Source organism: Gopherus flavomarginatus, chromosome 10, assembly GCF_025201925.1.
Source record: "Gopherus flavomarginatus isolate rGopFla2 chromosome 10, rGopFla2.mat.asm, whole genome shotgun sequence".
Classification (NCBI taxonomy): Eukaryota; Metazoa; Chordata; order Testudines; family Testudinidae; genus Gopherus; species Gopherus flavomarginatus.
The window spans coordinates 9276025-9303529 of NC_066626.1; the positions used below are offsets into that span (position 1 = coordinate 9276025).

Here is a 27505-nt window from a genome sequence, read left to right on the forward strand (position 1 = left end):
ATCTGGCCTTAGAGAGGTCTTAGCAGAGCAATTTTCAGAGTAGCAGCCGTGTTAGTCGGTATCTGTAAAAAGAACAGGAGTACTTGTGGCACCTTAGAGACTAACAAATTTATCTGAGCATAAGCTTTCGTGGGCTACAGCCCACTTCATTGGATGCATAGACTGGAACATCTAAGAAGAGTATATATATACACACAGAGAAGATGCCACGCCTGCTCTAAGAGGCTAATTAATTAAGATGACCTATTATCAGCAGGAAAAAACTTTTGTAGTGGTAATCAAGAATTCACCTGCATTCACCTGCACATCCACCAATGTAATATACGCCATCATATGCCAGCAATGCCCCTCTGCTATGTACATCGGCCAAACTGGACAGTCGCTACGGAAAAGGATAAACGGACACAAATCAGATATCAGGAATGGCAATATACAAAAACCTGTAGGAGAACACTTCAACCTCCCTGGCCACACTATAGCAGACCTTAAGGTGGCCATCCTGCAGCAAAAAAACTTCAGGACCAGATTTCAAAGAGAAACTGCTGAGCTTCAGTTCATCTGCAAATTTGACACCATCAGCTCAGGATTAAACGAAGACTGTGAATGGCTTGCCAACTACAAAACCAGTTTCTCCTCCCTTGGTTTTCACACCTCAACTGCTAGAACAGGGCCTCATCCTCCCTGATTGAACTACCTCATTACCTCTAGCTTGCCTGCATATATATACCTGCCCCTGGAAATTTCCACTACATGCCTCTGACGAAGTGGGTATTCACCCACGAAAGCTCGTGCTCCAAAAGGTCTGTTAGTCTATAAGGTGCCACAGGAAACTTTGCTGCTTTTACAGATCCAGACTAACACGGCTTCCCCTCTGATACTTTATGCAGTGTGTTTTGGCGACGTGGTGATTTGAGCTTGGTTGTGAACAATGGAAGGGTCTTTCCACGGAAAGCAGTGACCAACCTGCACATGAAGTAGCAGAGGAGTCTAGCATGCAGTTAGCCTCTTTCACTGCATTCATCTGAGTGACGGGGGAGAGGAAGCACGTTTGGGAAAGACTTGCTTGCTAGCTGAGCAGGGTACTTTTGGGGCCCACAGGAAGAGAGCTAGGTGCAGTTGCTCGTGGATTTACCATAGGACTGTGAGAGATGCCAGGCTGATACCTCTAGAGACTGGACGTCTCAGACAGAGCAGTGAGGATCCTGAGGTCCTTCAAGAGTCTTACTGAGTGGGATGCTGGTTCATCCTCTCTGCTCTATGAAGTGCTTGGCCTCTCTCTGCCAGCCACAGTGCTCATTGCATTGAACCGGACTGAGACTAATGGCTCAGCCCAGACTTATTGGTCACCATTGCTTTGGCAGCATTATCTGACAATGACAGTATAGGGGTCGCAGAGTCACCGCATTCATCATGATCCCTAGAACAGGACATAATGGTGAGATCAGTCGGCAATGTCGGCCTTTGAAAGACGCCTCTCCTAGGGCACTATACAACTGTGAGATGGGAACAAAGCTGTGATCACTACATATTATCTACAGACCTAAGGGCAAAAGACTCAATTCCTCATCCTAGCTTTTACCTTACTGCGTCATTGGGGCAGCACTGATCTGCTACAACGAGGCACTTGGCTGCTGCAGTGCCAGGCGATGGAATCTGCTGCAGGTTGCTGGGCAAGGATGTGGCAGCCCAGCTGCAGAGAGGAAAGGACAGTGCTTGTGCAGTAGTGCAAGAATAAACAACCATAAACTGGCCATCAACAATTTAGGCTTGAAATTAGGTGAAGGTTTCTAACCATCAGAGGAGTGAAGTTCTGGAACAGCCTCCGAAGGGGAGCAGTGGGGTCAAAAAACCTAACTGGTTTCAAGACTGGGCTTGATACGTTGATGGAGTAGATCATGTGATGAGACCGCCTACAATGGCATGTAGCTGATCTGTGACTGCTAGTAACAAATATCCCCAATGGCTGGTGATGGGACACTAGACAGGGAGGGCTGAGTTACTACAGAGAATTCTTTCCCAGGTTTTGGCTGGCGGGTTTTGCCCACATGCTCAGGGTCTAACTGATGGCCATATTTGAGGTCAGAAGGAATTTTACCTCAGGTCAGATTGGCAGAGACCCTGGGTCGGGGGTGGGGTGGGGAGATTTCACCTTCCTCTGCAGCATGTGGCATGGGATCACTTGTAGTTTTAAACAAGTGAAAATGGTGAATTCTCCGTAACTTAAAATCTTTAAATCGTGATTTGAGGACTTCTGTAACTCAGCCAGAGGTTTGGGGTCTGTTACAGGAGTGGGTGGGGGGTGAGGCTCTGTCGCCTGCGATGTGCCGGAGGTCAAACGAGATGATGGCAATGGTCCCGTCTGGCCTTAAGATCTATGAGTCTAAGAGACACAACACGCAATATTGTGTATTATGTATGTTATCAAAGCCTGCATGGAAGAATGGTTTTGCTGCCAGCAGAAAGGAATTAGAGGCCACACTTAATATTAAGGTTCCATATATAATGGGGGTATAAACTTGTTACTGACAGGAGTGGTATGTGTTATAGATAGCTAGATTCAGAGATTCCAAGATCTAAAGGGACCATTGTGATCATCCAGTCTGATCGCCTGTATGTATAAATGGAAACCTTAAAATAAAGTGTGACTGAGCTGAGCATGACCCATTAATGTGTAATGGGTTCATCAGGCACCAGCCCCCACCCTGTGGGTCATGAAATGAAAAAAAATATTTCCCCACCCTGGTTAGCTAAATTTGGACATGAATTGAAGCACCATAAGTCTTTCAAGGATGAAGTTTGGGAATGAGTCACTTGGCAGAATCTGGGCTGCCAGCCACAACATCTGTGACTGCGCAGTACTCAGCATTGCCGTCTTGCTGGATGCTCAGAATCCAAGGTGAGGTTTGGGATGTGGTGCCCAGGGTCCATCCTGTAGCAAGATAGGGGGGAATCACATTTCTGCACAGGCCGTGCACACAATGCTTGGAGACGGGTATGTGCTCCTCTGGGCAATGTCTCCAGAGGAACATAACCAGCCAGACAGGGAAGAAATGAAACTTTCAGTTCTCTTTTTACTTTCACAGGGTGAGGTTGGTCCGATTGGACCCAAGGGGTACAGAGGAGATGAAGGACCCATGGGACCTGAGGTTAGTGTTCTTTATCATTGTCTTCAAGGAAGGAATGGCTATGAGATATATAAACCAGAGAGCGGTGATCAAAAAAGGCTCCCTCCTGCCTCCCAATGGACAGGGTGCCTAGCCTTGCGGGTCTTGGAAAACCATGCGGCGCCCTTATAAACAGGAGCAGGGAAGCTGGTTTTCCAAGACACACAGTAATTCACATGCATGATGGGATGGTAGGATTTAATCGCTTCTTCTTCAGTGTGGACCCACAGATCTCTAGGGCCAGTTTTCTGAGCAGAGCTGGTAGACAGTATAGCTACTCAGCAAGTGATTTTTATTAACAGCAGCCTGTCTACTCTCTTTGATTTCTGCAATAAGAACATTCCAGAATGTAGAGGAGGGCCCTCTTAGGACACTAGTCTAACCTGACAAGCCTGCGTTGGCTCATTCCCTACAGTGCACCTTGTGGGCTTTGTCTGGTCCTACTCCGGGATGGATCACCTGACAGGCCTGCACCATTGCCCTGAGGAAAAAGGGGGAACTGAAACAATGGCAAAGGTGCACAGTTTACTTCCTGTGCTGTCCACAAGTAAACAACTCCACTTGGAATATAGCAATGTTCCCATTTGTATTCTTCAGAGCATCGGGGTTCTTATAAGGTAGGAAATGAGAGATCAAAATGTCACAGGAAAATGAATGCAACTGGTTTGCCTATGAAAGGAGCATTTGCTGTGCATTAAGGTCCATTACAATACACTTGACTATTTCACCGTCTCCCTTCAGGGCCCCAAAGGACCCCCTGGAGCCATTGGATTGCCTGGAGACCCTGGCTTGATGGGTGAAAGGGTGAGTGGTATTTCACAGTGGAATATGACAGATGAAAAGTGGCTTACAACTGGTCATGCTAAGCAAGAGGAAGCCCCCCCTACCCCCGGCCCTTGGCTTACACAGCAGAACTGCACAGTGCTATGCAGGAGTCCCCACTGGATACTCCCCTGTGGTCACACACATACACAGGGCTGATCCTCAGCTGGTGAAAATCAGCATCGTTTCATTGACTTAGCTGGAGACAGGCTGAGTTACACTCACTGGGGATCTGGGCTATTCATGCCAATGGTGCTAGGTCTGATTGATACCTGCTGAGGCTCTGGACCACAGAGTAGAGCCACAGAATGGGAGACTTAGCTGATAGGTTAAACCCATTCTGGAGTCTGGCTCCAGCTGTGCTGTATGGTATGTTGGGATGCTGGGGGAGAGGGATCCAAACATAACATCTGCCAGCAGGGCTGGGCAGAGAGACTCTAGTGGGCCAGTGTACACACTTGAGTTTACTTTGTTCTTAAAATACATTCAGGCCCCAAAAGAGATCAGTCTGGAACCCACTACTCTCAAGTCACCCTCAGCTGTTTGTAATATGTATCCCTTGGTACCAAATGCACTTAGCATTATGGACCGGCTCCCCAGCGGGTGTGCTCCATTCTTGTCAATGATGTTACACTGATTTCCACCGGCTGATGATCTCCAAATAGGTCCCCATTCTTCTCACATTTTGTATTCATTTTGTATTGCGGATTCATTCACTGTCCTATGAATGGTTGGAACCAGTGGTGAGCTGGAGCCGGTTCCCACCAGTTCCCAAGAACCGGTTGCTAAAATTAGACCTCCAAGGAGAACCGGTTGTTAAAGGGCCAGGAGATGCGCAAAGAACTCCAGTTCGCAGGCTGGGCCATCCTGTTGCTCCCAGGATTCCCCACTTTCCCCCTCCCCTGCTTCCCCCCAGCTGCAGGGTGGCCAGTTGCCGGCACCAGCTGGGCAGCTTAGCTGAGCTCGGGAGGAGTCCTGCTGCCACTTTTTGAGCAGCCTGGCAAGGTGTGTGTGTGTGTGGGCTGCTGCAAGCTCCAGGGCTGGCTGGAGGGGAGGGGGCAAGTGGGTCAATTTACCTCAGGGCCTGCAGGGGCCCCCGGCCCCATGAGTATGTCTCCCCCAACCCCGGCCCCTCCCCTGCTCCCCCCAACCTTAAATCCGAAATTTTTAAGGGAACCAGTTGTTAAGATTTTGGCAGCTCATCACTGGTTGGAAAGGAATCCATTTTTCTCCACAGAGAAGTTCAGAATATTCTGTCTGTGAAATGCTGTAAACCCATGTTATCGTTAGGGTTTGCTTCTGTGGGTTTAGTTTCTATAGAAAAGAAATGAGCCATTACAAGCACAGCCCCTGGTCCAAGAGACAGGCAGCATTTCCCGTCAGTAGCTCAGCCACACAACTCTCCTTTCTCCTCTGATCTCTTCTCTTCTGAACTTTTCCCATCCCACTTCTCTGGCATACATAGAACTGAAACCAGCACACCTGTTACTTATTGTGTGAGCCACAGCACACTGCTAGCTTGCAGCCTTCAGCTGGAGTTCCCGAAAGGATTTCTACTGCACATGTCACTACACTGCAATGGAGGTTCCTTGAGGTAACAAGACTCATCCAATCCAGAGGAAAAAAAACAATCCATCTGGCCTACACATTTTACTGTGGAAGTAGGATTAATTGTATGTCTGTCATACTGTCACTAGCCAGCCCTTTGAAAAGAGTCCTTTCACTATGGCTTCCAGCTCTGCAGGCTGGAAGAGTCATGCCTTGAATACACATTTCGGTAGAGGACCCAGAGGTCTAAAATATCAGTCTTCTTTTAAAGCTGCTGGTTCCTCTATTGGGGCGTGTATATATAATACATGTGTATTGGTGTCTTGGCTGCACCCTCTTTCCAATGGCCAAATCCCTTACATCTGATCTCTGAAATGTCCCCATCACAGTAAAACTCCAGTAGAGGAAAAGGAGATCTTCGTGCCTTTCCCACCTGCCGCCCCCTGCTACCACTCTCCCTTTTACTTCTTACTTCAGAAATAAAGAGCAGGCACTCCCGCAGCACTCACCTTTTACAAAACACAAGCTGTGAACATGGTGATTGTAATGGGTTCATTGTAGTTGTGGACAAGACTTAAGCGCTTCCAGTTACAAGTGGCCACTAGAGCTTGTGATTCATATGCCTGATGACAATGGTTACAGGGGAGAAACCAGCAGGGCGTATTGATAGTTGGCCCATCATTGAGGACTTTCACCTTATTCATCATGACTGTGTCTCTGGAGAAGGTCAGGAGGAATGTTGTAGGGTTCTGGCCTGCGAGTGTCCTATCCCAGTGAGAAGTTATGAGCTCTGTTGAATAGGAGAGTGTGTGGACACTATGCTGTGGGTGAATGGCTGCCTGCTAGGGAAAGTGTGACATGCAGATAAGTGAATTAATTGATTTAGTTTTGACACCTCACTTATTTTTGCTCTTTCCGCTAGGGAGCGGATGGCATTCCAGGAAATGGCACAGATGGTTTCCCAGGCTTCCCAGTGAGTTTTGTTTGTTACACAGAAAATGGTTACACAATAATTAACATTATTTCTATTCCTCTGATTTAACATGCTGTTTTCCCTTCCCTCTCAGGGCTATCCAGGCAACAGAGGAAATCCTGGTATTAATGTAAGTCCGCCTCCATCTCCCCTACAGGGTAATATAACACAGAACTGCCTGAGCAATGCATCGGATATGGCCCCTAGCATTGTTCACAACTAGGCAGTTGGCTCCGGAGCCTGTTGGCTGACCATGCTCTAAAATGGGCTTCCCACCATTGGCTGGCCAACCCTGCTCATCCCAAAGTCCATGTTTCCAAAAGTTAGGATGTCCCCTGCTACCCCCGGCCCTGTGCTGTGTGGGTATCTTTAGCTATAGATATGCTTTGTATGGATTTCCCTTTCTGGTGCAACTCATAATAACATGGGGAGGGGGTCGCAAAAGCTGAATGAACCGCTGGTATGTGTTACAAGGTTACCTCCGTATGGGCTGTATGGTAACTTATGTCAAGGAAGGGGGTATTCACTGACTAATCATCCACACCAACTCACTCATTGGTTAGCTGGATACAAGCTGTACAGTGCACACTTCAGGGTCTGGGTCGTTCAGAGACTTGGGGCTGGTTCTGCAGCGCACAGGAATCTCTCTGTAGCCAGTGAAAGCTTCCCAGACCATGTTCTCCACCCACAGAGGACTCTGTACTGTGGTTCAGAGCAGGGATTGCTGCTACAGCTGACGAAGTGGGTATTCACCCACGAAAGCTTATATTCCAATATGTCTGTTAGTCTATAAGGTGCCATAGGACTCTTTGTTGCTTTATGCCAAGAAAGAAGGTCTCCATCTTGATGACACACGTTTATTGTAACTCAGTATCAAGGAATAGAGACTAGCTGTGACTCCTTAGCGATGTCTGCTCTCGTAGCTTGTTCTCACGCTCACTGTAGGCTAGGGAGGATGCTTGTTATCTAATACCTGGCTTTTAATTCGCAGTATTATTGGTGTCATTTTTCAGGGCACTAGAGGCTATCCTGGTCCCAAGGGCGATGAAGGAGAAGCAGGAGACCCCGGGGAAGATGTGAGTGCAGAATGAGCCTGATAGCTCTTTCTTTTTAAAGCTGAATTGTTTTCCCCAGGCAGAGGAATCCAGAGGTTTTGCTCCGGTTCTAAACTATTGGTGCAGCCTACTGCACTGCTGTAAAGCATCCCAGTCTGAGGAGTGCATTTTGCCCATGTGTAACTATCCTGTTCTAGGGTGTAGGGGGAGGATGGCAGGGAGGTAATAGCTCCAGATTTGTTTGATTTGTTTTCCTTAAGAGCAACACTGTAAATGCAGCCTGGAGCCCTGGTGTCAGGCATTCCTCTTTAGTTCGCTTCCCTGGAGCAAAGAACAGATACCGAGGGGCTCTGGAGCTGATGCAAATGGTGTGGATGGAGGACAGGCTTGGCTAGCCATACATCGAGTGCTCTGTGACCCAGCAGCAGGTAGAGTCCTGCTCTCTCTGCTGGGCATTGGCTGGGACCATTGCCGTGTGGTCTAAGTCCTCAATGCAAGTGGAACTTTTCCAAGCACTTGTGAGTGAAGAACCGTGAAGCAGTACGAACCCCCCGTAACCCGCAGCTGCTGCCTGCCCAGACATTCATAGCAAAGCCATTACCCATATCCTGGCTAGAACATCCACAGGAAAGTTCATCAGGTGGAGATAAGCTTCTTCCATGGCCCATTGTGTTTGTTGATACACCATCAAAGTGACTAGGCCAGTTGTTGTGCACCAGAAGTACACGTACCCCTGAGGATACACAGAGATATTCTAGGGAGCACATCAGCTTGTCTAGATATTTGCCTAGTATTACAACAGGCTACATGAAAAGCACGAGTGCAGCCAGTACAAACTCACATTTTATACAATGACTTGTTTATATTGCTCTACGTACACTGTACACTGAAACGTAAGTACAGTAGTTATTCCAATAATTTATTTTATAATTCTATGGTAAGAATGAGAGAGTAGCAATTGTTCAGTAACAGTGTGCTGTGACACTTCTGTATTGTTATCTCTGGTTTTTTCACCAGGTCGTTTTTAAGTGACATGAAACTAGGTGGTACACAGGACAAATCAGACTCCTGAAAGGGGTACAGCCATCTGGAAAGGTTGAGAGCCAGGGGTCTGTGGGAGGAGCTGAAGGTAGCTATCCCTTGGGCTGCTGGACTATCAGCAGCCCCAGTAGAAACTGAAATTCAGCCCATCAGGAGCAAGCTGGACATGGCAGGGGTGTTTATGGATTCAGAGGCCAGTGAGAAGGTTGGTTTGTGACAAGCTCCACATGGCCAGTCAGCACAATCTGGGGCCCCTTGGGAGCTCATCTTGGCATCCCCAAGCTAGAAATTAGAAAGCACTGGAGGTGAAAGCACCAACGCTGGCTGCGTGCCAGCAGCGTGCTCAGCCCAGGAGCTCAGCAACAGCCAGGCAACCCCTCTCCCAAGGGCCCCTTCACTCCCAGCCGTGGGCAGGACAGAGAAAGCAGATCGTGCTTCATTTTCATTTGCTTTTCCATCTCTAAGGACAAGCTTCAGAAAGCAGCCTGGCCAGGAAGAAAATGTCCAGGCTGAGAGAGCAGAGCCTTCGCCCTGGCTGTGGCCACTATTTCTATGCGGGTGTTTAAGAGGAACCCCTCCAAGGCCCAGAGGACACATGCAAATCGTTTCAAAATACACACACAGTTCCATCTGGCCTGCTGGTCGCATCAGACTTGCCAGATTTACTAGGAGACTTCCAACAGCCAGGACAGGTGTCTCCCATGCATCTGCCCTCTTGTGACTTGTTTTTCACTGTGGAAGTTATCAAGTAGCTTTAATCCTACTGCCATAGGCCTTTGGTGCTACAGTTTAGTTTGGTTATAAACCTCATCTCTCATGAATCAATATCTTTGCAATTTCAAATTGCACCGGGCTAAACACTGGTAAGGATTGGTGCAGCTGCTGTCAGTCAGACTGATTTGGGGGCAATATGCTTTTGCAAATTCGACTTCCATAGTTTGGTTGATCTAGTGTAGTCAGAGGTTAAACTGGAAAAGCTATAGCGCCAGTCCTGCACCCCTTCCTCATTCCTCACTGTCTTCACTGGGGCTACTCACACAAGGATTACTCTTGGCACCAAAAGATACAGGCACTGGCCCTAATTCCTTCATGCTCCTGTTGGTATAACTTGAAGTTTGCCATGTTGGTGTTAGTCTATTCCACATTTTATAGCAGCACAATAGTAACTGACAGGGACACAACTTGTGTCACCTATGTGCTTAAATCTACTAGTGTCAGTACGCTTCCGTGCCAGTAAAGAAGGCATCCTGAAGGTAACATGCTGGCCTTTGGAAATGGGCTCCAGCAGCCATAGTTTGGCCATTGGCTTTTAAAAAACACTCCAGACTCGGAGCTTTTGAAGTGATTTTTTTGTGTATTTCTTAGTTGGCAACAGAAATCACATATCACGTAATTGAAATAATAATGCTGCGTGTCTGATAATGGAAAGTACTCTATAAAATGCTAAGAGCATGGGTGATGTGTGGGGCCAAAGTCAGTCATAGCTCCCGAAGTCCAGCAAACGATCCCTGTAATCCAGCAGAGCTGACAATGCCACAGCAGTCCCATCCCTCAGTAATGGCACGTTCTTTTCTTCCAGAATCTCTTCCGTGGTTCCGGAGGTCCTAGAGGGCCCAAGGGTTACCGAGGCCCTGAAGGCTCCCCGGTAAGTAACGCAGCTCTGTGAAAGAGTTTGTATTGAAAAGCACAGCAGACTGGAGGGGACAGAGCACCGAGGAGTTAGGGCCACTGGGAGCTTTCTGATCTGCTCTTCTGACCAGCTTGTGGTGAACTGTAGGCCAGTCTGACAGAGATTGTTGTGTCCAGTTTTGATCCCAGTTGTCAGCTCCTGAAGCCCTGGGCAGTGACAGAGCTCTATGAACTCTATAACAGACATTCAAATCGGCGCAATTATGTCCCAAATTGTGATGAAATATTGAAATATCAAAATTTTTCACAAAACAAACTTCTGAAAAATGTTGATTCAGAACTATCTAAACATTTCTTTCCAGCATTAAAGAGTCCTGTGGCACCTTATAGACTAACAAACGTATTGGAGCATGAGCTTTCGTGGGTGAATATCCACTGCATTGGATGTGTCCACGAAAACTCATGCTCCAATACGTCTGTTAGTTTATAAGGTGCCACAGGACTCTTTGCTGCTTTTACAGATCCAGACTAACAGGCTACCCCTCTGATACTTTCTAGCATTGTGGCTCACAACAAACCATTGAGACATTCCCAAAATAGAAACATTTTGTTTCAATTTGGAAACTGACTAGAAACACTTCAACCTTAAACCAAGTTTCACCATTTTTGCACATTGCCTCATGGGAATTGTGGTTTGGGAGCCTGATGCCTCCATTATCCCCTATGGGCTATTCCCCTGGTTGTACTACAGCTCCCATGATGCACCCACAGTCATGCAACTCCAATGAGATACCACACAGTTTAGTCAGTGGAGAGTCTGCATTGCCTCATAAGAGATGTTCTCCTGCCAGCCCCACCCTTTGGAAAGAATAGGGGCTCGAAATACAACTCCCAGGAGGCAATACACCCCAATAAGAAATGTAGTTTAATGTTGAACGGGCTCAGAATGAAATGCTTTGGGTCAGGTCAGCAAAATGAAATGTTCAGTTTGGGTTCAACTTATCAGAAACATAATAGTTTATTACATTACCTGCAACAGAAAATCGGTGTTTTTTGGCAAAGTTGAAATTTTCTCATAGAACATTTCAGTGAAGTAGAAACTACATTTTCCCTCAGAAAAAACCATCCCAGTGGAAAATTCTCACCCAGCATTAACTGTATGTTGTGCATGAATTCTGCCATGTTGCTGCACCGACAGATCACAGCTGGTCCACTGTTATACCTCACATGTCCAAACACATCCAGTTCAGTTTTCCACTCCTCGTGTGCCTATGGCAACCTCACACTGACTCTGATGGGTAAAATAAATGTCTCCTTTTCCTCTGGGCAAGCAAAGTCTCTGCTGAAGAGGAGAATTCAGATGGAGGCCAGTGAAGATGGACTATAGGTCATTGCCTGAATTAGCCAATGCTATAATACAGACCAGGCCTTCACTAGGGCATCTGAGCCCAGCTGATAAATACAGCCTGTGGGAGGGTGACGAGAGCTGAGGGCTCGACTCCTCACTGCCCTGCGCTCCAGGGAAAATGAGCAAAACTCTCCCAAAGCTGAATGCTGGTGTTTGTGCCCTGGCACCCATGGAGCCCCAACAGTGATGGGGCCTAGAAGTGGGTTTTTATAGTGAGATAACAAATGCCCAGAATGTCTTCTTGCTGCAAGGTCCTGAGTGGAGCCCAGGCTCTTGCAGTGCGTCCCGCGAGGTGGCATGGGGAGGTCAGCACTTTACCCCCGCATGGGGCTGATCTGCACAGCCTTTTCTGTACTGTGTTTGTACAACAGGAGAGGTAATTCCCATTGGTGTTCTCACAGGAGCCCAGCCCTTAGGCAGGGAAGGCTAGCCAGTGACCTGTCCCAGGGTAGCAGGAGAGGCTGCTACTGCTCAGCGGTCAGGCTCTGGCCACTGGCAGAGTGGTAACATCAGACTCGGAAGCATGCCCAGCCCTACCTGTCCCCTGGCTCTGATGTCAGGGGGAGACAGAGGGTGCCACGGCTCTGACAGAGACGGAGGGGATATTCCCTCCTCTGCAGAAACACCACTATTTTTAGCAGCGCGTTTCTGGCCTCGTCTGGCGAACGTGGATAAGGCTGGTGCATGGAAGCTGGGAGCTGCCACATTACGCAGCTGGAGTGATTTGGGAAAATGCTTCTGATGATTTACCTTATGGCTTGGCTCCATGGGCCTGCTCAGACAGGCAGATGGACCTGCTCAAAGCTCAGCTCCAGCGGCTGAGTCCTGGAAGTGATGCTACTTTTCCAGACTCTGCTCTGTGTTGCTTAACAGCAGATAGTCTGGAGATAACTGCAGACAGCTCTGGCTCCTCTCTCACCCGTCTTTTCACTGCTTTGTTTGACAGGGACGTCCCGGACCCCCCGGGCCTCCAGGACCAGATGTGAGTAACACCGATTGTGTGCACTGCTTGCTTTCCTGCCTCTGTCTTTCAGCTGCCCTGTGCTATGGCTTGAGGGGAACCATATTCCTTTAGAAGGTTCTTAGACAGCAGCATGTGCAGGGCAAGTCCCCAGTAGGGCTGTATAAACTCCAGGGCGTAGCCAGAAGGAGGCCAAACCGAGTTGTGTCTTCCTCCCTGCCGGCCCTTCCAGTAATTCCAATCCCTCTTTTCTATCAGTCGGAAGCTCTCTTTGTTTTGTTGGAACCCAGCAGTTCACGTAGCTGTAAGGGCCTGGGTTTCCTCTCACGGAGGAGAACACAACAAGCATATACCTCACCCCCTAGTATCACTATGGGTTCCATGAAATATGCCCATAGTAATAGAATTGGCAGCCTTTGACTGTGATTTCACAGAGATTAATGAATTTTTAGTACACTAATGAGGCCCTTCAGCATTTCTTTTCCTTTCTTTCCAGGAATGTGAAATTTTAGACATCATAATGAAAATGTGCTGTGAGTATCCCCCTCCTGGTTGCTCTGGGAAGGCAGGCAGCCTGCCAAGCCAGCTAGCCACCTGCAAGCTCTTGATCTGGGACTGGCTACAGGGTAGTGACCTGCCAGACAAACTCACAAGATGGCTGGTGTTGCTGCAGGGAAACCCCTGTGGAAAAAGAGAAACTTTTTAAACAGATTCTTGCCTGAGATTTTTTTCACAGGTTAAAACCTGAGCAAAGCCCAGGGAAGCATGGCACATGCCCTACTCCTGAGGGGCTGTGCTGCACCATGAGGCCATGCTGCCCACCCCAGTGCACTGCAGAGCACAGCTCTGTTCCCCTGGGGTTGAAGGGAGCATGGGGCCAGTGTGTCTGTCTCTGGCTGCAGTTCAGAAGCCCTCCCTGAGTAAGGGCAGTGACTGCAGAAACTCTGATAGCCTGTGTGCTGCAACAGTAGAGCTTAAAGCCCATTTACTCAATGCAGTTCAGCTTGGAACCACTCCTATGCCCAAAGCAGACAGAGAACTACTCCAGGATGGCAGGTCAGCCATCCTAGTGTGCCAGCCAGTCCTCTGACAGTACTGGAGCTCGAGGGCCCTGCTTTCAGCCTCTCCTCCTCCACTCATTAGGGTCAAGTGAAATGGCATGAGTGGAAAACCTAGGCATCGCTACCTTGTCAAGGAGTCACCCACAGTGATACCAGCTTCTGCCACTTTTCACCCACAATGAACCATGGAACTAGTCACTGCAGAAGGGTCAGAGAGGGGAAGCAGGCACTATGCCCATCCAACATGCCAACTGACTAAGGGTTTGACAACTCAGTCCTCTGGGGGTCTAACACTATCTGCAGCTGGGTGAGCATCTGAAAATGCAGGCCTTCCGTAAGGCAAGCCCTGTGCCACCCAGACTGTCAAGGCTTGATTTTTAATGCCTCGTGTGCAAAGGCATGTGTAATTTACCACTTTTGCAACTGCATGTGCAAATCAGGTAGTTGGTGGTGGCCAGTGAGACACAAGCAACTACCTGAATTGCACGTGCAAACACTGAATTTGTGCGTGCTGCTAGTAACTGCACATACAAATTATGTGCACATCTGTGCATGTATTTTTGAATGCAGTCTTGCATCTGACTTTGAAAATCAAGCCCTTAATATTTTTCATTAAAAAATGGAATTTAACGTCTCTAACTGTGACCACCAGGGAGTATGAGGCTGTTTGCCCTGCATGCAATGCTCAGTTACCTGACCAGCAGGGGATTTGCAGTACACCTCTACCGCGATATAATGCTGTTCTCAGGAGACAAAAAATCTTACCACGTTATAGATGAAATCACATTATATCGAACTTGCTTTGATCCACCGGAGTGCGCTGCCCCGCCCCCCCGGAGCACTGCTTTACCGCGTTATAGCCGAATCCACGTTATTGGGTCGCATTATATCGGGGTAGAGGTGGATTTGGGGAGCTGAGTTTGCACTCTGCACTCTGACAATTACTTAATCTTTCTGGGTTTATCTTTTATTTATGGTTTTTTAAGTAATAAATCACTGTATCTAGGAAAGGAACTTGGCCGGGGAAATTGTTTCAAACCTTCTGATCCCTAGTGCAGCCAAACCTGCAGAATGTGCTAAGAGAAGCTATCTACAGTGTTTGGAAAAGTTTTCAGTGCATGACAACTGCATGGTGTTTTTTAAATTTGAACTAACATTCCCCAGCCTATATTTAGCACAGGTAAGCAGGATTCCTTGTACACAGTCTATTCTAAAACCTCCTCTTCTGTTTAGAAAATGATTGGCCAGTCCACTGAATTGCAGACGTGTGTTTGGGTACTCCCTGAAAGATTCTGTTTTGGTATCATCTGGTAGTAATATATTCTCCACACACATTCCCTAAGGCTCGTCAATCTTTTCATTAAAACCCCTCTTGTCTAGCTGGTGCTGAGACCTGATGCTGAATGTGCACATTCTGAACCTAGGAGATGTTTTAAAATGTACCAGATGTGAGGGAAGCCTCCTTGAATGGAGACATTGTAATTTTGGTGGGTCCTTGTGTACATCACTCATGCTGTGATATTTCATGGCAGCTCTTGCAGTTGTGCTGCCTGAGTTACTGTGTGGAAGAACATTCAGTTCACTCTGCTTTACCATTCTCTCTCTCTCCCTTTCTTCCAGCTTGCTGCGGTGAGTGTCACTTTACAAACTCTTTGGGAATGTTTCCTGGTTCGTTTGCTCGTTTCCATCCCACCTCCTTCCTGCTCCAGTACCCGAAGCCACAATAACTAGCCAAGCAATTCAATCTGGTCCTGCTGAAAGAGCTCCAAGAACACAGCCTCAGAACCAAGCAGGAATCGTAGCAGGGAAAGCTTGAGGGCCTCCAGCACTCGCAATAAGGAGTCCAGAGTGCATCTGGTTGTATCTCTAGATGATAACTGTCCAGATGACCCATGGCCAGCAATGCTCTGGGAGACCTTTCCCATCATTTCTGTACTGAAAGAGACAGCAGTTCTGCACATGTTGTAAATCCAGATCTGCTGCTTGCATCTCTCCCCTCCCAGGGATGAGGGAGTTGCCATTTTGCTTCTCTTTACAATGTCTTGATGGAGTGGTTTAGGAACCCAAAGGCACCAGGGGTGGGGGGGAGAGCTGAGGAAAATTGTTTTTCAGTGGTGGAGCTTCCCCATCAAACCCAGATGACCCAGTCAATCTGTAGCCTGGAGGAGAGCTAGCTGAACCAGACACACAACCTACACCTCTGTCTCTTCTGAGCTGAGTAGCTGGAAGAAATGAGAATTGTAAGGGATGTGGTCAGTGCAGTTTGGGCTCTTTGAAATGTTGCCTACGTTTTAATAAGTTGGGTAGAACATTTAAAGGTCAGGAGAGGCCATGGGGAAATCAAAAGGAATAACTAGCTAACTAAAGCTCCAATCCTACGTGTAGTGATTTTTCTGCTTGCTTTTGGGTTACATCTTCTCTGTTGGCAAAGCAAGGGCGTCACTATGGACTGACACCAGCTGTCACTCCACGGGCTCGTGCAAGCTGCACTATGCTGTGTCAAAGCAGTCGGGCTGTCTAACACACATCCCTCTGGGTCTGTGCTTTGCTGCAGAGTGTAAATGCGGCCCCATCGATGTGCTTTTCGTGTTGGACAGCTCAGAGAGTATTGGCCTGCAGAACTTCCAGATCGCCAAGGATTTCATCATTAAAGTCATTGACAGGCTGAGCAAAGATGAGCATGTGAAGGTGAGTTTTCAAGGTGACATGTACCGTGTGCGCAGCGGCAGGTACAAATCTCCCTCCCACGCAGAATGGATGGACTGAGCCACCTCACACGGTGCAAACACACACAGCAGGCAAACACTCCTCACTTGTATGCTGACACCATAAGGCTCAGTTGGTAAATAACATGTAACTACAGGGGTCTCCTTCCCAGCTGAGCAGAGGAACGGAAGCTCCTAATACAACATACCAATCCTGCAGTCACCAGAACCCTTTACCATGGGCTTGTCTTCTTTGCCTCAGAATAGCCAATTCTTAGGGGACGTGTTCTGAGGAAAGCTTTCTGGGTGACTGGATTAGATGAATGGGCAAATCCATTCCAGCTCCCTTTGAGTCTACAAAGCTCCCTAGCTAATACACTTGTGGCCAAGATGTTCAAACATGGGTTCATGCCGTTGAGCTCCTAAGCCTGCTTGTTTATGTCCCGGTAAGTGCCAGGGCAATGCCTGGGAGAGGAGCATGGGAAGAGTGCTGCTGTGCTCAGACCACTCTCAGCCACTATCATGGCCTCTAGGAGTGTGTGGCAGCCGAGTGGATGCAAAAACACTGTCCGAAGCTGCTCTAAGTTATGCTGGGGCCAGGCTAAGATTAAGGGGAGCACAAAGGTAGTTTAATGCCCTTCCCGGCCACCTCCACCTGTTCGTACACTGAGTCCAGCTGGAACAAAACAGAGAAGGAGAGGAGAGGAGATGCCATTGCTGAGTATAGGCCTGGACTTGTGACGGCGAGCCCTCTCCTCCCCAGAAGCAGGGGATGGGCCTGGAAGTGGGACCCTCTCTCCACTCATTTTGGGTCAGTGATGATGTGTAGGGGCTTTTTTAGCAGGCCAGAGCCACAACATCTCTAGGCACCACAGGCACAAAATAGGGTCTTTCTGAGCTGCCTGTGGGCCCCGGGATGCATTACCCTCTCGCTAACATGTGGTTGACGATGTTTGTCACAGATCCACAGAGTCTGGTCCATGTCCCAGCCTGTAACCTGTCCCTTGGTAGTGACCTGTTTAGTGTGCCAGGCCCTAAGGACCCTCAGAGTTCCATGGAGCAGGCCCTGACCTCCACAGATCTGAAACTGAGCCTTTGGGTGTCACTCTCCGTGGCTCTCTGCAGTGAGTCCAGCCATGCCAGAGTCCTGCCAGAGGCTTGTTTCCCACCTCCTTTGGGAGCAGGGCTCCCAGGGCCTATTTGCAGTGACACCAGGCAGCTCTCTCAAAACCAGGACAACATCTGATGGGCAGCTACAGAATCCTTCGCTTAGCAGAGAGAAGCAAGGGTTAGACAGCGTCCATACTGGCTAATGCCAGCGCTCCCTGAAGGAACCATCTTGGTTTCCTTTCTGTCTCTTTGTCTGTCAGTTCCAGGTGAGGCCGGTGTCTCTCGGACACCCGCAGCTGGCCTCTGCCAACCGACTCAGGCTTATGGGGCTCGGGCTGCAGGGCTGTGTCACTGCTGGGTAGACTTCTGGGCTTGACTGGAGCCCAGGCTCTAGGACCCTGCAAGGTGGGAAGGTCCCAGTGCTCGGTCTCCAGCCCAATCCCCGAAGTCTACACAGCAGTGAAACCCGCAGCCCAAGCCCCACAGACACGAATCAGCTGGCACAGGCCAGCCACAGGTTTTTCTTTGCTGTGTACTGTACCCTGAGAGCTCAGCTCTACACCTCTTTGTTCTCTGGACTCAGCTGAGCTGTGTTCCCATGTTCAGCTGTGTCTGCAGCGAGGAGTTAATCGTCCAGCCTTGGGGTTCCCATTGTCTCCGTAGGGTTGTTCAGTCACACGTGCTGATTCCAGCCAGCCAGTTCTAGTCCCTAGGCTATGGAGAACACAAATTCTTTCCCCCCAGTGGATGCCAAGGCAGGGGAGCCACTCACACATTCCTGGAAAACCGGACATTCGGGGCCTTCAGGGAACAGCGTGGGCCTGCCCCTGTCCACCAGTGTGTCAATGTGTGTACGCTCACCCTGTGGGGGGAGGGATTTTTAAGAGCCAGAGGGGATGAAGCGGTGACCCCGTCCAATACCGGAAAACCATGTCCTGTTTTGTCCCAGTACTAGATGGGGGACAAACCTCTCGAGAAGAGGACTGTCCAGGTTAAGATCAGACAAGGAGCTTCCCTGGGCCCAGGTGATAGGTACAGAGTCATGCAGATAACTCATAGATATATGACAGAAAATTCCTACCTTGTTCCCAACTTCAATTCATGTCTCTCCATTGCTCAACAGTTTGAACCCGGGGATTCCCGAGTGGGTGTCGTACAGTACAGCCATGACAACACCCAGGAGCTGGTGGCGATGGGCGATGCCAACATTAACAACATCGGAGCCCTAAAGGAGTAAGTCTATAGGCCTGGGAGCTGGGCTTCAGTCAGCCGCTCAGAGACCAGTGCCAGGGCCACGAGCAGTTACTGTCCTGTACGTAGCACTGCCTGGGTCCTGCATCGCTGAGTCCTGCTGCTGTAATAAGCAGTAACACACTCACTGCATCTTAACTGTGTGTGCGTGTTGCAGCCCTCCCAGCCACTGTGTAGACATACCCAGAATCAGCAGTGGGGCTTTGGAGGGCCTGTCCCAATGTGCTGAGATGAGTGGGAGGGGGTGATGGTCAGAGGTGGGTGGCGTTCTATTTCCTTCACTTGTGCACTGTCCCTAGTGACTGTATTTCTCCTTAGCTCGGCCTGACAACACACCCAATCAATCCCATCCTGCAGTGACGGCCTGTCTGAGCTCTGCGCGGTGTCCATCTCCACAAGTGCTCAGCTCTTCGTCATATCACAAACCTTTTACAAGCGATTATACCCTTGGCTGGCATAGACGGACTACATAGGTCTATAAAGCCCTCTCAGTGGTGTGGCTGCAAAGAGTTGTGCCAGTGGAGGCCAACCCCCCAACGTGCTCTCTCAGATGAAGTGACTGGGTGTCTAAATGCATGCAGTGGTGAGAACAGAGTGTGGGTCCCCTCCAAGGGGATGCAAGTACCTCGTGTGTGCAAGTGGATTGCATCTGCCAGGTTGACTGACTAGGTGCACCGCATCTCGCGGGGGATTCTGTTCACCAGCAGAACAGTCCTTTCCACCTGGGAGCAGAAGTCTTTGCTTTCCCTGGTGATTTAGCCATGAAATATGAAGCAGCCCAGCAGACACCGCTTGTCCTGTAATACCAGCACATTAGCCACAAAAGCAGCTCATTCCCAGCTGTGAACTCATCTGACTTCTGAAATCCTGGGGGGAGGATTGTCTAGGACCAGAGCCTGTTAGCTCTGACCTCCCTTTGCCACTTGCTTGCAGGGCCGTGAAGAATCTGAACTGGATAGCAGGTGGCACCTACACGGGGGAGGCCCTTCAGTTCACCAAGGAGAGACTGCTGGCGCGATTTGCCTCCGACAAGAGGGTGGCCATCGTCATCACAGATGGACGGTCTGACACACTGCGGGATCTCACTCCACTCTCCTCGCTCTGTGAAATCAACACCCAGGTAGGCGAGCCTGGGTCTGAGGCTAGCTGACGCTTCCCGGGAAGGGAGGGTCCCTAAAGGAAGAGGGCAGCCTTGCTCTGAGCAGTCGTGACTGTCTAGGCAGACACAGTGCAGCTGACGCCTGTGCTCCTTGTGCCAGTGCACGCTAGCTCGAACCACCAAGACAGGGAGAGTTAGTGTCAGTGCAACTGATGAGCACTTATCTATTAATCACATCTATTGGTGTGTATGTGATGTGTGTGTTGGGATCACACCCCTCTTCCCTGCCTGTCTGCTGGGCATCTTCATTAGAAACCTCTTCATGTTTGTACAGTTGATGCCACAGCTGGCCCAGTGGGAGCTGGAGCCTGACTGAAGGCACCTGGACACCACCACAATACAGAGAGACGGAGTGACAACCAACCCGTTAAACACCAGTAACGAATCTCTGCTTGCCCTGTAGGTTGTTTCCCTGGGAATAGGTGACATCTTCCGAGCATCCCCTAATTCGGAGCAGCTCGGTGTCATAGCTTGTGAAGGCACATCCTACAGCCCGGGACTGTCTGTTCAACGGGACAACTATGCTGAGCTGCTAGATGACACGTTCCTCCAGAACGTGACCTCATATATCTGCCGAGGTGGGTGACCATCCTCCGTTGGCGTTGCTGTGACCCAGCTGAGCCTTGCTGTGGGATGGTGCCCACATGCTGCTTACTCGTCTGTAGTGTTACTGGAGATTCAGAAGTGACACTGGGGGCAATACACAATGGGAGCCGGGTGGGGGGCAAATAGGGGAGGGGTGGTCAGGGCCTGATTGTTTGGGGTGGTGGTGGCCTTGATCATGTCCCAGCTGATAGTGTTCTGAACTGTTATTCCGAAAGGGAGCAGCCTGTGTTCTGAAGTCAGGGGAACGAAGGTGATTTAGGAGGCTGATCAATGAGAGATTCTACCATTCTGAAATGTCTTGGACTTTGGGAAATCAATAACAACAGTCTTTGGATGTTTCCAAATTGCCAGCCGCTCTCCAGCCAAGGGAGGTTTTAGCAGACAGTGGCCCTCTTACAATACACTGCGCTGGCAGGATGAGCACTGCAGTTAGACCCTGAGATTCAGAAGCACTTTCCAATTATGGACCTGCCTCTTTGGGCCATCTGATGACTGTCTCATACATTCATGCAGCATCTAGCACAGGGGGGCCTCAAGTTAGTCAAGGCTCTAAGCGCTACCACAGTACAAATAAGAAATCACAGCGCTGCGATTTCACCAGTAAATCCAGCAATTACCTGCCCAAGTACTGTCAAATGTGCCCATAGTTAATTGCAGGTTTAAAAACACAGGCACAAAACTGGAGGCTGTGATAGAGTCCCCCTGGAAATCACGGTTGAAATGCCAGGGCCTTATGGTCCTTCCATGCCCATTTGTTGATGTGGGGTGGTATTGGCTTATTCTAGACATCAGGACTGCAGTCCAGGTACCCTAATGTGGCTGTGGGGCTGGGGTGATCCTGTAATCTCTCTGCTGCCCTGCACACCCACGCTGAGCCTTGGGACACCCCAGCCCTTCCTGAGACCCATTTCTAGGTCTAGTGGAGAGCTTCCTTCTCAAGACGAGGCCCTGCCCACCATTCCCCCACCTGCTCTGGCAATGCCCACTCCCTAATGCTAAGCTCCAGTAGGGTTGTTTCATTGGCACTGCCACCTGGTACATACACAGCTAGACACACACTCTGCTTCCTCTTGGAACCTCCCAGTGTGGCCCTTCCCTGAGTCATTCCTGGGCACCCAGCCTGTCCCTGAGGATGGATCACTGCAACCTAGCCACAGGGACAACCAGGCTGCACCACAGCTATGGTGTTCACTCTCCACCACTCAGACCTCCCAGATTTTACAGGGAGCAGAAGAACTGGAGCATCTAGCAGTGGTGCTGAGAGTCGCTTCCTACATGCCCGTGAAATCCAGGATGGCACCGTGCAATCAAACATGGGGTAACTGGCGATTCCACTACCATCAAGGAGAGCCATCCTGTAGCATCTGGCAATAGCACTGTGTTATGACAATGGGCGTTGTGTGTTGGGAGCCCCAGCCCTCTGCTGCGAATCTGGCTATAAATGCTAAGTACTGTGTTGAGCTCTGAGGGATGGTGCCCTGAACAGATTGAATGTTCTAATCCTGTGGTGCCATGAGGACACCATCAGCCTAGTGTCTAGACAAGAAATACTCTTCCTGAGTGAGGGGAATGATTTAAGGTGGTTTATTTTGCTTGTTTCTCTTGCAGAGAAGAAATGTCCAGACTACACCTGCGCAAGTGAGTATTTCTGACTCATGAGAGGCAACTCAGGAAGGAGGGCAGGTGGGGGCGCAGAGGTGGGGGCATAGCACTGTGCCGAGGAGATGCCAGAGAATTTGAGATGCAGCTTCTGAGTGGAGAGGACCACACGGTAGGATCTGTCTCTGAGTCCAGAAAATGAATATAGGCTTGCCAGGCTGTACTGCTGGCCTGAGTGGAGAGCACACAGTGGTGAGGAAGAGGCAGCTAAGTCAACACTACTAATGGAGGACTTCCACTATCCACAGATACGCTGGACAAATGACACAGTGGAGTAAGGGCTAGAGAAGACTGAGTAGGGGCCTTCAGAGCAGCTAGAGCTCTGATTGGAGGAGCCATTCTTGGTTTAGTCCTAAGTGACACCTGGAAGTTGCTTCACAAAGCAGGCATAGGTGAACCACGGAATAATAATGACCAAGGTGGAATTAAGTTTGGAATTCTTGGGGAAGGAAAGGTACAGAAATTAGCACAATGACAGTAAACTTTAGAAAAGAGGATTTTTTTTATTGTGGAGTTTAATCCAGAACACCCTAAAGCTAAAGGTAAGTAAAAAAATCCTTGGACTCAGCATGGAGGCTGCTAGATCAAAGCCTCAGGAGGCATTCACACTCCTAGACAAACATAGAAGCAGGAGGGCAAGGAAAACAGCCTAGTGTGTTTGAATGAAAAGGGACTACAGGTTTTTCAAGCAACATACAGTCCTGAGAATCCACCCGAGAGAAGCTGATAGAAAAGAGCAAGATAAAGTGTGAGATGAAACTGGGAAGCATAGATTGAAGAGCAATGAGGCAAAGACTCAAAATCCATTGAGTCTTCAGTTACAGAAAGCCAGAGACAACCTATGAGTCCACTGGACTCTGATGAGGAAGGGGAACAATTAGGGAGGATAAGCCATGTAAATAACAAAGAACCTTTCTCTATGCAGTCACCTTCACAAAGCCAACTGACATCACTCTCTTGGTGGACAGCTCCACCAGTGTTGGGAGCCGGAACTTTGAGCTCACCAAGAAGTTTGTGAAGCGGCAGGCGGAGCGGTTCCTGACAGCGAACATGCCTTCAGAGGACTCTGTGCGTGTCTCCGTTGTCCAATACAGCGGCAGGAACCAACAGAGACTAGAGGCACAGTTTTTGCAGAACTACACAGTGATCGCCAAAGTGATTGATGACATGGAGTTCATTAATGATGCCACTGATGTCAATGCCGCCCTCCGGTACGTCACCAACCTGTACCGACAGTCCTCCCGGGCCAACGCCAACAAAAGAGTACTGATCTTCTCAGATGGCAACTCTCAAGGGATCACGAGAAATGACATAGAGAGGGCAGTGCAGGAGGCTCAACAGGCGGGCATTACGATATACGTGTTGGCGGTAGGCAGCCAACCCCACGAGTCCAACCTCCAGGCCCTTGTTACTGGGAAGACCACAGAGCACAAAGTGGCCTATGAGGAGAACCATCTCTTCCGAATGCCTGACTACAACTCCCTGCTGCAAGGCGTCTTCTACCAAAAAGTCTCCAGGAGGATCGCTGCTGAGAATTGAGCGGCAGGGAGGACCTCCCCCAGCCCAGAGGACAGGCGGTGTATGCTTTGCGTCTCTTAAAAATGAAGAAGTTAGCAATATTCTTGATGAACTTGTGTTTATATATAAAGCCATAGTGTCAGAGTCTGTCTGTGCACAATCCCTTTCCCCTGCTTGGAGCTCCCTTTTCATCACCTTGGGTCTGAGTTGCCTTCCCCACACTCTGAGTCCCCTCAGCAGACAAGCACAGAGGCAGCCTAGCTACTAGCCTTCAGAACCCACACAGATCCCTGGGGCGAATTAGACTGATGAGACGAAGACCACTAAGAACTTGCCCAGTTTTACAAGATTGAGCACACACTTTTCATATCGATTTTTGGTTTTCTTTATTGAAATTAAAGCTCTTTGCTTGCCCCGTTCTTCAGGGGCCTCACCAATGCCGTGTTTAAGGTTAAACTTTACAGTGTCAACATCTCTCTGGCCAGTAGAAAGGTAGGATCATGGTCATGGCTGGCAGGTTTGTTTTACATCTCCTGCTCCAGTGGGGACGAATGGGCTTTAAAACCATCCTCAGCATCTCGGTGTCGGAGATGGGTCCAAAGTGCAAACAACTCTCAGTGCCACGGGGTTATACTTGTTAGGTGCATCCATATCTCCCAGGGCAGGAGTGGAGGTGATGGAGCACAGCTCAGCACTGGCTGGCCCCCATGCACTCCCATCCATATTAATGGGATTCGATGGGGCATACATCCAATCACATTGGACCTACTGACTTAGAAAGAGTTGGAGAATAGCCAGAGGGGGAAACGGTGGAAGAACTAGGTAACAGTGCTCCTGGGCTAGCTAATGTCATTCCCATGTAACAAAGCTGTAAATCCCACCAGCGAACTTATGATCTGTTACGTTCCAAAGTATCCTTTAGAAAATCTGTCAAGGCACATTGTAGTATACACTGATGCAGAATCCAGTGATGTCAATGGAAAGATTCCCATTAGCTTCAGTGGGTTTGGGATCAGGCCCTGTAAGATATGGTAACAAACAAAGGTGCTACCCCTTCCTGGGTGATGTCTGCTCTATATGTTTACACGGTAATTGCCAAGATCACACTAAAGATGTGGATTGGCTTGGAGGAGTTTCATTCAGTGTTCCCAGTGGTGCTCTTGCTATGAAATCATGTGCTTCAGAAAGAAATGCCGTTGATGACGTCAATGTTGCAGTCTATTTTACTCTGTAACCAAGATCCATTTTACCAGTTAGTTTTACTTTATGCCTGTTTTACTGAAATGTCTCCACGTCAAGAATTTGTCCAAATAAATGGTTTTCCACAGTCCTGTTGGCAGTCTGTCTGTGTGTAAATGTAACCCAGGGAGATGGACTTAGCTTGATGATTTCATCATTTGTGGAAGGAGCCACTACATAGAAAGTGTGGCTAACTCTCAGTACATCACACAAGAGCCTGTGGTGCTCTGTGAGTCTCTACAGAGCTGCGTGGGAACTCTGCATATGAATACAAGGGAAGGGAACCAGTGTTTATAGCTCACAAAAATGGTCTTTTGGATTTCCTGATTTCAGAAATGTGCCCAGTTCCATGTCCCAGGGATCTATTGGTCGATGTATTTCTTGCACACACAAATATTATGCTGAAAGAACATTAAGGTTGCAAAGTGAAGCACTGAGGAAATGCCAGAATTAAGGTCTATCCATGCAACTTAAATTCAGCCCCCTTTTGTGTATCCATTCTGACACAAATGCTTGTGTATGCATTTGCTTCCAGTCACACACTATTTTTTCACAGGCTCCCTGCGTCATTCAGGGCACAGGAGGGACAGTGTTCATTGTGTGAGCAGCTGTTCAATATTTTGTTTTCTCACTGTTCAGTGGGTGCCCCCAGATCTTATTGACTGTTCCTTATTCAAACCCTGCTCCAGAGACAGAATTAATAATTACTTACTGAGCTTTACTCTTTGCTGCACTGCTCAGTGAGGAGGGGGAAACAGTAACGGGAGACTTGGAAATGGCAGAGATGCTTAATGACTTCTTTGTTTCGGTCTTCACTGAGAAGTCTGAAGGAATGTCTAATATAGTGAATGCTTACGGGAAGAGAGTAGGTTTAGAAGATAAAATAAAATAAGAGCAAGTAAAAAATCACTTCGAAAAGTTAGATGCCTGCAAGTCAACAGGGCCTGATGAAATGCATCCTAGAATACTCAAGGAGTTAATAGAAGAGGTATCTGAGCCTCTAGCTATTATCTTTGGGAAATCATGGGAGACGGGGGAGATTCCAGAAGACTGGAAAGGGGCAAATATAGTGCCCATCTATAAAAAGGGAAATAAAAACAACCCAGGAAACTACAGACCAGTTAGTTTAACTTCTGTGCCAGGGAAGATAATGGAGCAGATAATTAAAGAAATCATCTGCAAACACTTGGAAGGTGGTAAGGCAATAGGGAATAGCCAGCATGGATTTGTAAAGAACAAATCGTGTCAAACTAATCTGATAGCATTCTTTGATAGGATAACGAGCCTTGTGGATAAGGGAGAAGCGGTGGATGTGATATACCTAGACTTTAGTAAGGCATTTGATATGGTCTCACATGATATTCTTATAGATAAACTAGGAAAGTACAATTTAGATGGGGCTACTATAAGGTGGGTGCATAACTGGCTGGATAACCGTACTCAGAGAGTAGTTATTAATGGCTCCCAATCCTGCTGGAAAGGTATAACAAGTGGGGTTCCGCAGGGGTCTGTTTTGGGACCGGCTCTGTTCAATATCTTCATCAACGATTTAGATGTTGGCATAGAAAGTACGCTTATTAAGTTTGCGGATGATACCAAACTGGGAGGGATTGCAACTGCTTTGGAGGACAGAGTCAAAATTCAAAACGATCTGGACAAATTGGAGAAATGGTCTGAGGTAAACAGGATGAAGTTCAATAAAGATAAATGCAAAGTGCTCCACTTAGGAAGGAACAATCAGTTTCACACATACAGAATGGGAAGAGACTTTCTAAGAAGGAGTATGGCAGAAAGAGATCTAGGGGTCATAGTGGACCACAAGCTTAATATGAGTCAACAGTGTGATACTGTTGCAAAAAAAGCAAATGTGATTCTGAGATGCATTAACAGGTGTGTTGTAAACAAGACACGAGAAGTCATTCTTCCGCTTTACTCTGCGCTGGTTAGGCCTCAACTGGAGTATTGTGTGCAGTTCTGGGCACCGCATTTCAAGAAAGATGTGGAGAAACTGGAGAGGGTCCAGAGAAGAGCAACGAGAATGATTAAAGGTCTTGAGAACATGACCTATGAAGGAAGGCTGAAGGAATTGGCTTTGTTTAGTTTGGAAAAGAGAAGACTGAGAGGGGACATGATAGCAGTTTTCAGGTATCTAAAAGGGTGTCATCAGGAGGAGGGAGAAAACTTGTTCACCTTAGCGTCCAATGATAGAACAAGAAGCAATGGGCTTAAACTGCAGCAAGGGAGATTTAGGTTGGACATTAGGAAAAAGTTCCTAACTGTCAGGGTAGTTAAACACTGGAATAGATTGCCTAGGGAAGTTGTGGAATCTCCATCTCTGGAGATATTTAAGAGTAGGTTAGATAAATGTCTATCAGGGATGGTCTAGACAGTATTTGGTCCTGCCATGAGGGCAGGGGACTGGACTTGATGACCTCTCGAGGTCCCTTCCAGTCCAAGAGTCTATGAGTCTGAGTGCTTCACAAACAGTAAGGAGTTTAGCTCACCTGTGAAGTGAGTGGTTATTAGCCCCATTTTATGGATAGTGAACTGAAGCAGAAGAGAGATTAAGGTCATAAGTGTGCACTAATTTGCAGTG

The 27505-nt window shown here is 48.4% G+C and overlaps 1 protein-coding gene across 1 annotated transcript in view; it reads left to right on the forward strand.

Annotated features, from left to right (window-relative positions):
- Nucleotides 1-24997, forward strand: part of COL6A1 (collagen type VI alpha 1 chain) — a 66786-nt gene extending 41789 nt beyond the window's left edge. The window contains exons 21-35 of the mRNA XM_050916604.1: nucleotides 3084-3146; nucleotides 3906-3968; nucleotides 6457-6507; nucleotides 6602-6637; nucleotides 7521-7583; nucleotides 10183-10248; nucleotides 12587-12622; nucleotides 13098-13134; nucleotides 15283-15291; nucleotides 16217-16350; nucleotides 18601-18710; nucleotides 19662-19848; nucleotides 20291-20465; nucleotides 22102-22131; nucleotides 23078-24997. Coding sequence (XP_050772561.1) covers nucleotides 3084-3146; nucleotides 3906-3968; nucleotides 6457-6507; nucleotides 6602-6637; nucleotides 7521-7583; nucleotides 10183-10248; nucleotides 12587-12622; nucleotides 13098-13134; nucleotides 15283-15291; nucleotides 16217-16350; nucleotides 18601-18710; nucleotides 19662-19848; nucleotides 20291-20465; nucleotides 22102-22131; nucleotides 23078-23691 — 1674 coding nt within the window. The 3' untranslated portion in view covers nucleotides 23692-24997. The remainder of the gene's footprint in view (nucleotides 1-3083; nucleotides 3147-3905; nucleotides 3969-6456; nucleotides 6508-6601; nucleotides 6638-7520; nucleotides 7584-10182; nucleotides 10249-12586; nucleotides 12623-13097; nucleotides 13135-15282; nucleotides 15292-16216; nucleotides 16351-18600; nucleotides 18711-19661; nucleotides 19849-20290; nucleotides 20466-22101; nucleotides 22132-23077) is intronic.
- Nucleotides 24998-27505: the final 2508 nt, after the last annotated feature.